Source organism: Peromyscus leucopus, chromosome 2, assembly GCF_004664715.2.
Source record: "Peromyscus leucopus breed LL Stock chromosome 2, UCI_PerLeu_2.1, whole genome shotgun sequence".
In the NCBI taxonomy this organism is placed as follows: domain Eukaryota; kingdom Metazoa; phylum Chordata; class Mammalia; order Rodentia; family Cricetidae; genus Peromyscus; species Peromyscus leucopus.
This window is the reverse complement of record NC_051064.1, coordinates 117,711,011-117,726,117: the sequence shown is the minus strand read 5'-3', so window position 1 is coordinate 117,726,117 and position 15,107 is coordinate 117,711,011. Positions and strand designations below refer to the sequence as shown.

The 15,107-nt window shown below is 38.5% G+C and overlaps 1 protein-coding gene across 1 annotated transcript in view; it reads left to right on the top strand.

The window, feature by feature from the left end:
- Mast2 (microtubule associated serine/threonine kinase 2) overlaps window positions 1-15,107 on the top strand; it is a 173,155-nt gene that overhangs the window by 72,110 nt on the left and 85,938 nt on the right. Inside the window, 1 exon segment of the mRNA XM_028889534.2 lies at window positions 9,518-9,549. Within this exon segment, the coding sequence (XP_028745367.1) occupies window positions 9,518-9,549 (32 nt within the window).

Genomic DNA, 15,107 nt, shown 5'->3' with positions numbered 1-15,107 from the left:
ATTCATATAGAATGTTTAAGCAGGGAGAAAAATATATCTATAGTAAAAATATGTTTTATTTTAACAGAGGAATGTTGGGAGGTTTATTTACCAATATAGACGAATTTCTAAACGGCCTTATTAATAAAAACAAAAACAAAACAGAACCAGATATAGGGGTGAAAACCTGGGAGATCAGAGAAATAGGGAAATCCACAGCTAACCTCCGCACCTTACCCACTCCTCAGCTTCCAAAGAGCACTACTTCCTGTCTCGCTGTGCCTATTTGCCTTGCTGTTCTGACATCTGATTTGCTCTCTCTGTACAGCTACATCACTTCCTCTTCCTGCCCAGCTCTGTCACTTCCTGTCTGTCTGTACAGACCTCCATGGTTAACTAGTGTTGGAATTTAAGATGTGTGCCACCATGCCTGGCTCTGTTCCCAGTGTGGCCTTGTACTCACAGAGATCCAGACAGATCTCTGCCTGCCAAGTGATGGGATTAAAGATGTGTGCTACCATTGCCTAACTTCTATATAGTGACTGGTCCCGTCATCCCCCCACCCCCGCCCACGATCTCCAGGCAAATTTTATTGGGAGACACAGTATATTGGGGAACACAATACGTCACCACATACCAAGAAAGGCATGATAGGACTTTCTGATTTGATAGACTTGTTCCAGGTTTTAATAGAAATGTCATTTATCAGAGTATGTGCATTTATCAGTTACTGATTGACACACTTAACATTTAGTTTAGTATTTGCATGTTGAAGAGACATAGAATCATAGGCACTTACTGAACTTTGCTAGTGAAATACTTGTGATGGGTATAGAAGTCTACAATCTACTACAAGATGCATTAAAAACAGATAGATACAAGGTTAAATATGTAATAAAGCAAATTAAAAAAAGCTGTACCACTTGGGTTATAGACATAAGTATCATATATATACATATACATACATACATAATACATAGATACATACATACATACGTGTGTGTGTGTGTGTGTGTGTGTGTGTGTGTGAGTGTGTGATCTTAAATTTTTCTCAGTTTTTCGTTCTTGGTTGCTTGCTTGTTTTGTTTGGATTTTTTTTTTTTAATGTTTCTTGGGAGGCAAATACTATTAGTAGTATAGTGGAATGCAACTGTTCTTAATTATAACTTGTAAAAAGATACTGTAATTGCAACATATATACGCTAACTTGGAATTGATAAGATCTGTATAATATTCATGTGGCAGGTCAGAAAAATTTTATTAAAACAATGTTGAACTGGAATGATGGCTCAGTAATTAAGAGCACTAGCTTCTGTTCCAGAGGACGCAGGTTTGATCTCAGCACCCACATGACAGATCACAACCATCTAATATACAGACGTGAATGCAAGCAAAACACCCCACACATAAAAGAGATAAAATTATAAGACAATGAATGCAGTTTTTTAAAATCTTAAAAAGGGACTGGTGAGATGCCTTATCAAGTCCCCGAATGTGATGGCCTGAATTCAAATCCCCAGGTCCTGCATGGTAGAAAGAGAGAACTGATTCTTGCAAGTTGTTCTCTGACCTCCACATGTGCACTGTGGCATGCACAGACCTTCCCACTGCCAGGAAAAAAGAGAGAAAGAGAGAGAGAGAGGAGAGGAGAGAGAGAGAGAGAGAGGAGAGAGAGAGAGAGAGAGAGAGAGAGAGAGAGAGACGTTATACATATTGAAGAAAACATAAATAACAGTATGTTCTCTGCTAAGCATTTTGTGTTGTAAATATATGAATTCTCTCAAAGTCAGCTCTAGATTGAACATGATGTCAGTCTAAGTATATGTCTACAAGGTGATTTGAAAGTTCATATGGAAGAGCTAAGCCTTAAGAAGAGTTCCTATAATTTTGATTGATAATAAAGAGGTAGGATGGACATTGCCTTATAAGTGTAAAAATGTATTGCCGTGGGTTGGGAGAGATGGCTCAATGGTTGAGAGCACTGGCTGCTCTTTCAGAGGACCTGGGTTCAATTCTTAGCGCACACATAGCAGCTCACAGTTGTCTGTAACCTCAGTTTCAGGGGACCTGACACCCTCACAAAAACATGCATGCAGGCAAAACATTGATGCCAATAAAAATAAGAAAATTAAAAAATTATATCGCCAGATTATAGCAGCTGAACCATGTAGTATAAGCAATATCTGACAGTCCAGTGGGATAGCCAGACCCCTGCACATATGACAGGTGTGATGTTGCATGTCACTTAAAAATTGGAACATTTGGAGGTAATTGATTTCTTTATAGAAATAAGTATAATGGCATTTCTATCTCCCATATGACAAAACGTTCTAGGTATATCAACAGACTTATGCATATGTTCATGTCTTATTCCGCCTTTCCTAGAACTATAGCCATTAACTACTTTATCTCAATCTTTTGTCCCCTCTCCTTTTCAGTCTCTAATAACCACTGTTCTCTTTACTTGATGAACTTTGCATTTTAGGTTCTACATGAATAAAATCACTGTTTCTTTTTCTTTTCTTTAAGACAGGGTTTCTCTGTGTAGCTTTGCTCCTTTCCTGGAACTCACTCTGTAGCCCAGGTTGGCCTCGAACTCACAGAGATCTGCCTGGCTCTGTCTCCCGAGTGCTAGGATTAAAGGTGTGCACCACCACTGCCTGGCGAAATCACTGTTTCTATGTATGGTTTATTTCAATTAGCATGATCTGGAGGTCCATTCATGTTGTCACAAATGCCAGTATTTATCTTTTCATAGCTGAATAGTGTTCCATTGTATGTTTTGTGTGTGTGTGTTGTGTGTGTGTGTGTGTGTGTGTGTGTGTGTGAGAGAGAGAGAGAGAGAGAGAGAGAGAGAGAGAGAGAGAGAGAGGGAGAGGGAGAGGGAGAGGGAGAGAGAAAGATACTACATTTTCCTTGTCCATTTTTTATTTACAAATCCTTAGGTTGATATATATATATCTTAGCTATTATATGGGTTCTAAGAATTGAAATTATGTAGTCAGGCTTGTGCTTTTACCAGCTGCCGCCATTCTTTCCAGACTGCAGATACCTTTTGACATACTGGTTTTGTATCCTTTGGATACAATATACACAGAAATAGGATTGCTGGATCATGTGATAGTTGTAGGTCTAATTAAATTTTTGGAGGGAACATCATAGTGTTTTCCAGTGGCTGAACTAATTTATATTCATGTGAGCAGTATGTAAGAGTTCTCCACATCCTTACTAGCAACTGTTATCTTTTGGTTTGTTTGTTTGGTTTTTTTTTTAGTTTTTATTTCCCTCTGGTAATATTGCACAGTTTCTCATGCACTTGTCCCTTTGTAAGTTCTAAGTTTTCTGTTGCTGTGATAAAATACCATGACCAAAAACAACTTCAGGAAGAAAGGGTTTTGTAGATGTAATTTAAATAAGAAACACAGAGCCGATTCAGAGATGAAAGCCAAGAGGTCAGAGCAGTAGCTAAGAGCTGAGATTAAAAACCTTACTCGGGGCTGGAGAGATGGCTCAGAGGTTAAGAGCATTGCTTGCTCTTTCAAAGGCCCTGAGTTCAATTCCCAGCAACTACATGGTGGCTCACAACCATCTGTAATGAGATCTGGTGCTCTCTTCTGGCCTGCAGGGATATGTGCAGACAGAACATTGTATACATAATAAATAAATAAATCTTTGGGTCGGGCGGTGGTGGCGCACGCCTTTAATCCCCAGCACTCGGGAGGCAGAGCCAGGTGGATCTCTGTGAGTTCGAGGCCAGCCTGGGCTGCCGAGTGAGTTCCAGGAAAGGCGCAAAGCTACACAGAGAAACCTTGTCTCGAAAAACCAAAATAAAAAAAAAATACCCTACCCTTCACTGCCGCTGCTGTCCTACCTCTCCGCAAGAGACCTACTTCCTGTGTGTTTGTGCTCTTAATTGACTTTCTATTCTGCCTTCTCATTGGTTGTAAACCAACCACATGACCTCCTCGTCACTGCCCGTCTGTACAGACCTCCAGGTCTTCTATGGTTGGTATTGAGATTAAAAGCGTGTGTCTCCATGCTGGCTGTATCCTTGAACACACAGAGATCCACCTAGCTCTGCCTCCCAAGATCTAGGATTAAAGGTATGCGCCACCACTGCCCAGTTTCTGCTATGGCTTGCTATTAGCTCTGACCCCCAGGCAATTTTATTATTAACATACAAATAAAATCACATTTCAGTACAATTAAAATATCACCATAGGGTTTATTTTAGATATCTATTCCAGGTTAAAGTTAATATCTGGGAAGCCCAAGTAGCAGGAATTTAAAAGTTAATTACATCTATCTCTGTCGTTTTTACTTAGCTTGCTTTATCGACTATTATACAGTCCAGGACCCAAACTCAGGGAATGATGCAGACCACAGAGAGCTAGCTCTTTTCACAGTGATTAATGTAATCAAGAAAATCCCCTAATGACATTCCCACAGGTCAACTTGATTTAGACAGTTCTTCATTGAGATTCAGTTCCTAGGTAATGCTACATTGTATCAAATTGGCAAAAGCAATCATCACATCTTTTTCAAGTAGTGTTTATTATTTTAATTCAGATTCTAATAATGTTTGGTATTTTGTTGAGTTCATTATGAACTCTGTATATTAACTCTTTTTCAGATATACAGACTGAATATTTTCTCCCATTTGCATAATGACATTAAAGTGCAGTCTGTTCATTTACTCTGTTTCTTTTCTGTAAAGAATATATTAAATTTGATACAACCGCATTTGTTTGTATAATTTTCTGTTATTGTATCTCATCTAAATACTCCCTTATCTTGTCATCTACTCCCTTATCTTGTCCTGATATCTTAAGAAGCTGAGGTAGGAGGATCAGTGGAGGCCATGAGTTTCAGACCATCATGTGGATATTATTTCAAAAAATTATTTCCCATACCAATATTATAGAACAATTTTTATTCTTTATGTTTATGTTTTCTTGTGTTAGTTCATGGAACTACCATTATCTGATATTGGGGTGAGAGACTTATAGGTAGAATGAAGTTTGAATAAAAAGAACATTGGGCTGGGCGGTGGTGGCGCACGCCTTTAATCCCAGCACTTGGGAGGCAGAGCCAGGCGTATCTCTGTGAGTTCGAGGCCAGCCTGGGCTACAGAGTGAGTTCCAGGAAAGGTGCAAAACTACACAGAGAAACCCTGTCTCAAAAAACCAAAAAAAAAAAAAAAAAAAAAAAATGGACATTTTAGCCTTGATAATTATACAAGCAATTATAAGTGTTTAAGATTAGAGCTAAATCTGAGAATGAAAAAATGTACAAATCTTTGGAAGTAGAAGGTTATTGGTCCAATGGTTCTTTGGAAAAGTTTGGAGTGTCTGATAATATTTCTGAAATATTATTTTTCAGGAACTTTTTTCTTTTTTTAGATAGGATCTGATGATATAGCCCTGGTTGACCTCAGATTTACTGTGTATTTGAGGATGACTTTGAACTCTAATCCTCTTGCCTGTACATTTCCAGTGCTCGGATTATAAGTCTGCTTTACTTTACAAGTACAAGAAATATTTTGTAGATGTATTCTAGGAAATAAGTATAAAAATGTGTGCTGGTCAGTGGTGGTGCACACCTTTAATCTTAGCACTCAGGAGGTGGAAGCTGGAGGAGCTCTGTGAGTTTGAGGCCAGCTTGGTCTACAGAGTGAGTTCCAGGACAGCCAGAGCTACACAGAGAAATCTTGTCTTGAAAAAAAAAAATGACTGAGGGATCTGGATGCAGAGATCCACGGCTAGGCCCCGGGTGGAGCTACGGGAGTCTAGCGAGAAAGAGGAGGGTTTATATGAGCGAGATTTGTTGAAACCAAGGTTGGATAAAGCACAGGGACAAATAGCTAAACGAATGGAAACACATGAACTATGAACCAAAGACTGAGGGGCCCCCTACTGGATCAGGCCCTCTGAGTAGGTGAGACAGTTGATTGGCTTGATCTGTTTGGGAGGCATCTAGGCAGTGGTACTGGGTCCTGTGCTCAGTGCATGAGTTGGCTGTTTGAAACCTGGGGCTTATGCAGGGTCGCTTGGCTCAGTTTGGGAGGAGCGCCTGGACCTGCCTGGACTGAGTCTACCAGGTTGATCTCAGTCCTCAGGTGGAGGCTTTGCCCTGGAGGAGGTGGGAACGGGGTGGGCTGGGGGGAAGGGGAGGGGGGCAAGAGGGGGGAGAACAAGGGAATCCGTGGCTGATATGTAGAACTGAATGGTATTGTAAAATAAAATAAAAGGAAAAAAAAAAAAAAGAAAATTAAAATAGCCCAGGGGTATTTGAGATGGGAAATAAGCATTCGTTATATTCAAAAAAAAAAAAAAAGGTATGTTTATATAAAAGTATAGTTTTAATGAAGTAGAAAAAGAATGAAAGAAATAAATTTGTATTTGAGAATGGATAAATACATATTGGTATATTTATAGTTGAGACTATATGTTATATAGTTACATAGTAATTCATTATATTAGTTATCTTTTGTTTTGTTTTGTTTTGTTTTTCGAGACAGGGTTTCTCTGTGTAGCTTTGCGCCTTTCCTGGAACTCACTTGGTAGCCCAGGCTGGTCTCGAACTCACAGAGATCCGCCTGGCTCTGCCTCCCGAGTGCTGGGATTAAAGGCATGCACCACCACCACCACCACCACCACCACCACCACCACCACCACCGCCCGGCAAGTTATCTTATTTCTTATCATTTTAGTTATTTTTGATGACTCAGGTCTGTAATCTGGCTGTTCTGGAGACTTGAGGCAGAGGAAGCCTGCCTATGTCACAGAGTGGGTTCAGGGCTAGCATGGACAACATAATAAGACCCTGCTGTGAAATACAAAGTAAAAAAAAGAATCGGGAATATATATAGCTCCATGGTATATCACTTACCAGCATGTATAAGATTCTAGGTTCAATTTCTGGACTAGCAGGGGGATAGGGAGGAATTCTTTTTTTTTTTTTTTTAAACAGTTTAAATTTTTTATTTAAACGTTTTTATGTGATATATTTTAATCATATTATTTCCCTTTCCCTAGTTCTTCCTAGAGTCTCCCCACTTCTCTACCCATCCAACCTCATGTTCTCATTTTCTCTCTTAAAGACAAAAAACAAAACAAACAAACAATTAGACAAATGTAGTTGAAGTTTTCCCAGCCCCACGGACCCCGCAGCCACTTATAAAATAATCACTCAGAAGCTTATATTAATTAAGACTGTTTGGCCATTAGCTCAGGCTTTCCATTGACTAGCTCGTAAATTTAAACTCAGCCCATTTCTGTTAATCTATATGTCACCATGTTTTCTGTGGCTCTACTTGTGTGCCATTACATACTGCTCCCTGGACTGTGGGCTGGCATCTCCTAACTCAGCCTTCCTTTTCCCAGAATTCTCCTTGTCTATTTATCCAGCCTATACTTTCTGCCTGGCTACTGGCCAATCAGCTTTTTATTTATCAACCAATCAGAGCAACACATTCACAGCATACAGAACATCCCACAGCAGACAAAATAATACAAACTGCACACAAAAAACCTTGAAGTCTGTTTTGTGTTGACCAACTACTCCTGGGCATGGGGCCTACCCTAGAGTGTGGTTTATGTACCCAGTTAAACTCCATTGGAAAAAACTTGAGTTTTAGGGAGATTTTTTTTAAAAAAAGGGGACTGGTGAGAACTGGGACTTAAAACACTGAAAGCAAGTTATAGGGGCCCTGGTTCTTACTGTAAGGGTGTATATAAAACCTTAACTAGAACTATCCTTAATAATTAATGTAGGTTTCTTTTAACGTATTACAGACACATAGTTATTACTTTATATGATTTAAGTTAGATGTATATGGTTTCATATGTGAATAAGGGTGTACATCAACATGGAGGCCAGAGAGTATCATTTCTCAGAACAGTCCACCTTGTTTTTTGAGATAGTTTCTCTCACTGGGACCTGGGGCTGCCCTATTTGATGAAGCTGGCTGACCAGCAAGCCCCAAAGATCTATCTCTGCCTCTATAGCACTGAAATTATTAAGCATTTGGCTTTTTATATTGACTCTGGAGGACTAATTTAAGCTCTCATGCTTGCATGCTAAGTACTTTACCAAAACTGTCTCTCTAGTCTTTTTAATCATCTTTTGTTTTGTGTTTTCTGTATTATAATGTTTGACTAAAATATTTTAAAGCATACTCCGCCTCTGTATTTGTTTTATATCCTTGCTGCTAATGATATGAATTATTTGTAATTCATTACCAATTAAATGATGGCACAAATAGTTACTAGAATCTAACCTGGGAAGGTGGTTACATCTAGTGGGAAACGTAGTGTAACCATCTGGGATATCTTTGTAGCTTGGAGTTTTCCTGCCTTGCCCACCGTCAGGACAAATCTCTCTCACCTGCCAGTCCCACAGCCGCTCAGACCCGACCAAGTAAACACAGAGACTTATATTGTTTACAAACTGTATGGTCATGGTAGGATTCTTGCTAACTGTTCTTACAGCTTAAATTAATCCATTTCCACAAATCTATACCTTGCCACGTGGCTCGTGGCTTACCGGTACTTACATCTTCCTTGTCCTGGCGGCTGCTGCATATCTTCCTTTTAGGAGGGAAGAATAAAAAGGTCATATTGACCATTTGTTTTATTAATATCTTATTTATTTTTTGTAGTTTTTTTGCCTTTTATGTAAACTTTTTGCGAAAGTTTTTTTTAAAGGCAATTAATATGAAAATTACAAAAACCAAAGAAAAATGGTAATTGATATTAAGACAAAATCAATAATTATAACATTTTTGAGTAATATAATGCATACAGTGATTAAATTGAAGAAACACCAGGCAGTTGTGGTGCTCGCCTTTAATCCCAGCACTTGGGAGGCAGAGGCAGGTGGATCTCTGGGAGTTTGAGGCCAGCTTGGTCTACAGAATGAGTTCCAGGACTACACAGAGAAACCGTGTCTCAAAAGAAGAAGAAGGGGGGGGGGGAGGAGGAGGAGAAGAAAGAAGAAGGAAGAAAGTTGGAGTGTTTTATCTAATAAAGATGGATTTTGACAATTCGATTATTTAATGAACACATTTTAAGTCTCAGCAATTTATTTGAAATAGCCTTTGAAATCCATAAGTTCACATTTCTGTGTTTTATATTGTCATTTTAAGGCTGTTTATGTTTTAGCATAACAGTAAAATCTCTTCTGAATGTAAAACATGGCTGAATATTGGTAATAGAGGAATATTTCTGAAATGGGTATGGACAAGTGAATGCTCAGAACCTTGTATATCCCAGGCCGTTTTACAAATAAGTATATAGATCAGGCTGGCTTGGGACTCATAGAGATCTGCATGTCTCTGCCTTCTGAGGTTAAAGGCTTGCACCATCATGCCCAACTTTCATCAAATTTTAGAGGCAAAGGAAGAGACTACCACATAGAAAGTGTGCTATTATTAAGACAATGCTAAACATTTCTTAGGCCATTTAGGTAGGTTCACAGGATTCAGATGGGTCCTTTTTTTTTTGGTCTTAACTTGTTTATGTGTTTTGTTTTTCAGAAGGAATTGAGCCTTCCAAGGAGAGGCAGCTTGTAAGTAGTTGTTCTTTACCATTATGATTTTGTCTGTGATGGTCACCTGATTGGAAACTGTCTTAAGAACCTATTGTTAATATCCATTATAGAAATCTCATTCAAGAATCTTGTTTTCTGGATGCTGGAAAGATAGATGGTTCAGTGGTTTATAGCAGAGGACTTGTGTTCAGTTCCCAGCACCCACATGGTGGCTTGCAGCTATCCATAACTCCCATTTCCAAGAGATCTGATGCCCTCTTCTGACCTCCATGGGCAACAGGCATACTTAGGTGAACATTTAGTACACAAACATATGTACAGGCAAACATTCATTTCCACTTTTTAAAAAAAAAATCTTGTTTTCTGCTTATGTTTCTCATTAGGTCAGAGACTTTTTCCCTCAGTAACCTCCTTGCCCCAAGTCCCCTTCTCTGGCCCAAATTTTGCCTCACAGTTGGGTAGAAGTGCTGTCACATACTCATCACAATTATATTCTTATTTTAGGATTTACTTTTAGTAGATTTATTAAGCTAAGAATGTTGGAGTATTAAATCTGAAATTCTTTGTGTCTGTTATTCTACAACATGGCTATGGTGAGGCAAATGGTTCTTCTGATAAGTTGGAGCAAATGTTGCTACATTTAGAGAGTAGATTAAAACAGGTTCCCATTCTCTTTTAATCTGGATTCAAGGTTAGTGGAAATTGGAAAGTAGTCTTTGTCCTTGGATTTTAATTTTTTATGTCTTATTTGGGTACTTTTTTCCTAAGAATTCTTGGGGATTCGTTGCTGATTTGGCTAATTGGAATCTCTAGAATGTGTGTTAAAAAGCATAATTTGGTGTTGGAGAAGTAGCTCAGTGGCAGCAGAATATATGCTTAGCTTGGATGAGGCTCGTGCTTGAGGTTCCATCTCTGGCAATGCAAAGTAAATAAAGGTAAAATGTGAATTTACTGAATTAGAATTTCCATGCTAAGACTTGTCAATTGATATTTGATTGACCTTTACCTAATTTACATTCATACCAACATCTGCTATAATTGACTAAGGTCAAATTTGGAAAACACCAGGCTAAGGATATGTCTTAGTGGACAATTGTGCATGCTGCACAGGCATTAGGACCTGGGTCACATCCCCCAAACTCACCTGAAGCTGTGCTCAGTACTGCATATATGCATCTCAGGGTTCTTATGGGAAGATGGGAGGTGAAGGTAAGGACTGGCTAGCTGAGCATGTACAGTAGCAAACAACAAAGAGACATTGTCAAGCACTGGAGGTTGCCCTCTTGACCTCCACACATGTGTTATGACGTATGTATGTTCACGCTTACACAAACATGCATACTCATACATACACACCTGTGAGAACACACGCACACACACAATTTTTGTAACTATTAAAGGACTAGAACAATGGCTTTGAAACTTTTCCTTATGAAAACATGAGCTATTGTATATGAGGTAGTTAAAATGGTATTATTTGTTTATTAAGTGCACTAAAGAGATTTAGTGTATGTGTGGATGAATATGATTATGCTACGCCATATGTGCAATCAGAAGATAATTAGCAGGAACCTCTTCTCTCCATCATGTGGGTTCTGAAACTTGAACTCAGGTTTTCAGGGTCTATGGCAAATGCCTTTACCTTTTGAACCATTTGCTAGCCTTTAAATATCTCTGTCCCTTTGTCTCTCTGTCTCTCTCTCTCTCACACACACACACACACACACACACACACACACTCACTCACTCACTCACTACACAAATACATGCCTTTTCCCCCTGCCTTTAAATGAATTGGTTTATTTCAAGGGGATACAGAAGTCAGGGTACAACAAAGATGGAACAGTAGGCGCTGGCAGGATTCCACATTGAATTTGCTTTAAATTCACAGCTGAGGTAGGAGTAGCTGAATGAGAACTATAGACAATAGCTACTTTACGTTTTTTTTTTTTTTTTGTTTTTTTTTTTAAACAAAAGTTTATTAAAATGTACAACAGGCTCCATGGCAACACTTGATTCTACCTGTAGGTGGTAAAAGATGTTAATGGCAAAGAATCAGTATGTTTAAATAGGAATAGAAGAAGGTCACCATCACAAGGAACAATGTACTTTTTGCCAGATTTCTTAATTCTATTTGTGATCTGGGGGTCCTTGCCCATGGCCTTCTCTCTTAGTTCCTCAAATTTCTTCTGCTTCTCTTTTTGTTTCTACTTGAAAACCTTGTCTTCCTCATCCTCCTTCTTGGGCTTTTTCAAGGGCTTCTTTTTGCCACCTGTGGGTGACATGAGCATGCTTGGCCTGTCCTATTGCCTGTTGCTTAACCCTGTGTCCCCCATCCACTTATCTCCCAGTCCCCAATATATTTACATATATTTTAAAGTATGAAACAGGTAATTTTGTTCCTATCGAGTATTTTACTTGTATTAATACTCGTGTAATTAAGTTGTTCCCTGAGGGTTTTTTTTTTAAACTGTTTTAACAAAAGCTCATTGAGTTTAATGTAAAGGAACTCTGGCTGTGAGTTAGAACTGAGATTCAATCTTGACTGTGTCACAGAATGGACTGTGTAAACTTAGACAGATAACTTCATTTTTAATTAAATCTTAGTTCCCTAGTCTTTAAAATGAAGGTTATGACACCTGCTTTCCATTCCTGTTAAAACTATTAGAAGGATAACTTAATAGTATGCAATGCTGCTTCATTAATTATGGTTTTATTCTAAGATGTATTATTTTTAAAATGGTTATTAAGCATCTTATAAGTTTGGATAAATTCTATCTCTTACAGCTATATTTCTTTTTTAAAGACTATTTATGTATGTAAGTGTTTTGCCTGCATTTATGTACATATGGCATGTTTATGAAGTGCCAGAAGAGAGGCCAGAGAGGGTTTCAGATCCCTAGTGAAACTCTAGTTGTTTAGGCTGGGAACTGAACACTGTTCCTCTGGAAGAGCAGCTAGTGCTTTTACCACTGAACATCTCTCTAGCCCCTCTGTTTATTTAAATTCAATTTTATAGTAGGTTTTATTTCTAGTGTTACAGGTGTAACACTAGAAGTAAAATCTTCTCAAATTTGGTCAAGCAAGGTAGGAATCCTACTAGGACTCAGTTGGAGTGATGTCTTGAGTAGTTGTGCATTATGGAGAAGGTAGCTTTTCAACATTATATTTAGCACATATATGTAATTGGTTATTTTCTACTATGTCTTCCATTTTCCCTCTTTTATTTTCTCTATTTGGAAGTTCTCTGAGATTTTCCATTTCTTAATATTAAATGAAGTTGAACTAGCAAGATGGCTCATTGTGTAAAGGCACTTACCTCCAAGCTTGATGACCTAAACATGATTCCTAAGACCTACATAGTGGAAGAATTAGCTCCCTAAAATTGTCTTGTGATCTCCACAGGCATGTTCAGGCATGTACACACCAACAGAAATAAAAAAAAATTAAAAGGTGAAATCAAAACCCAAGACAGGTATGCTTCCAATAAATAAAGTTTCAGGGAAGGAAGAAAAGAAGAGATATACTTACTTAATTTGGTACTAGAAGGATATTTTGATCACACAAGCTCTGAAGTAAGCATAAGTGCCAACCAAAGTCAGTCAGTGCTAGCTGAGCACAATAACACATGCTATTATCCCAGCATTCAGGAAGGTAAAGCATGATGACTGTGATTTTGCTTATAGGGAGAATCTATCTTTAAAACAAACAAGAAATATTTTAAACATTAGTAAAGAAAGTTAAGCTACTCCAGGCCTTAAAATGTTAATAATGGTCAGCAATGGTCTTTTTTTGATATAGTAACTGACATTTAAACAACTGATCATTCAGTAAATGTACCCTGATAATCCGCTGTATGCTGGAAACTAACTGAAATTATCAGTTTAGAACTTAGAAAGTAGGTATATTCCTTTGAAGTGCTTATAAGGTTGACTAAACCAGAAGTTCTTCACTTTGTCACTGCAAATAATATCATCTATCTGTCAATATGAGCACATGTATGGGCGAGTATTCTTGCATGTATGTAGTTTTGTATGAGTAGCTGCATGTGCATGTTCATGAGTTGCATGAGCATGTGGAGGCCAGCAGTAAACTTTGACTGTCATTCTTCAGACTTCTGAGATTGTCTGCTAGGTTGGACTTAACCAGTTAGACAAGATTGTTGGCCAGTGAGCCCCTGAAATCTGCCTTTTCTCTTGCTGGCTTTATACATGCAGGCCATCATACTTGGCTTCTCTGTGTGAATTCTGAGGATCACACTCTTGTCCTCACGCTTGCACTGTAAGCAGTTCACCCCCTGAGCTGTCTCCCCAGCCCAAACTCACTTTTTATCTCTAAGTTTGGAAATGTTCTTACAGCAATATCAGAGACTGGCTGAATAAAAGAATAGAGTTTTAATTTGGTTTATGGTTCGGGAGCCTGAAAGTTTAAAAACATGTGCCAACATCTGCTCATTTACTGGTGTAGACCTTATGCTACTTCAACTCAAGACTGGAAGAAGTAGGACTAAGAGTCACATTCAGCCTTGCTGCTTTTGACGTAATTAAATCTAATGTTAGGATAAAGGCACTTATTTTTCTTAGCAACCCAATTATTTTCTGAAAGCCCTCCTACATCTTCCATATTGTTACCTTGGAAATCACATTTCACTGTTGGTTTGTTAGAGGGATGAGCCATATTTAGACCATAGCAGACACTAATCTAGGCTTTGGCCATTAACAAGTTCTCTGTAGCTTTAAATAGGAACTGTGTAATTTCTGCACTGTAATTGACTTATGAGAATTGAAATGAATGGCTGCCTGATCTCTATGTCTGATCATTTCCTCAGACAATCAAAGACTCATGGAACCTTTTGTTTGGTTTTGTTTTTCAAGACAAGGTTTCTCTGTGTAGCTTTGGAGTCTGTCCAGGATCTCACTCTGTAGACCAGGCTGGCCTCGAACTCACAGAGATCCGCCTGCCTCTGCCTCCCAAGTGCTGGAATTAAAGGAGTGCACCACTGTCGCCCGGAGGAACCTTTTTTTTAAACATAGAATTGGACGATGCTTTTTAGGCAGTGTGTAGTCAGAGGCAAAAATACTGCTTAACATTTTCACCAAAGAAGGCAGAGAAGTAAGAACCTTAAGGTGTGTACTTTAAATTAGTACTCAAGAGTTTAAAAAGTGTGGAGAAACTGATGTCATTGAAATGAGTGATTTACTATTTGTTCATTGCTTCATATCCTTATAGCCATGTGGAAAGTTTTAGAAGGCTTTTATAATTGTCAAGAGTTGGTCAGAAGGAGAAGTATATTTTATTTGTGTCTTGTTTGCCTCTTTCCCATAGTGGCACTGCTGTGCTGCACTTTGATGTGGGAGCTGTCAATCCAGACTCTGGGTTGCATAGCAGGCACTTGACTAACTGAGCCATCTCCTTAGCTTAGCTCTCTTTTTCTCCTGTGCTAGGTAGTTTTTAAATTTTTTCAAATCTCAGCTTAATATTTTACTGTTTTGTGAAAAGCTTTTCTGACCTCACCACACTTAGACTCTAGACAGCTTAGACTAAGTTGAGTTTCCTAGAGTATATATTTATGGCTC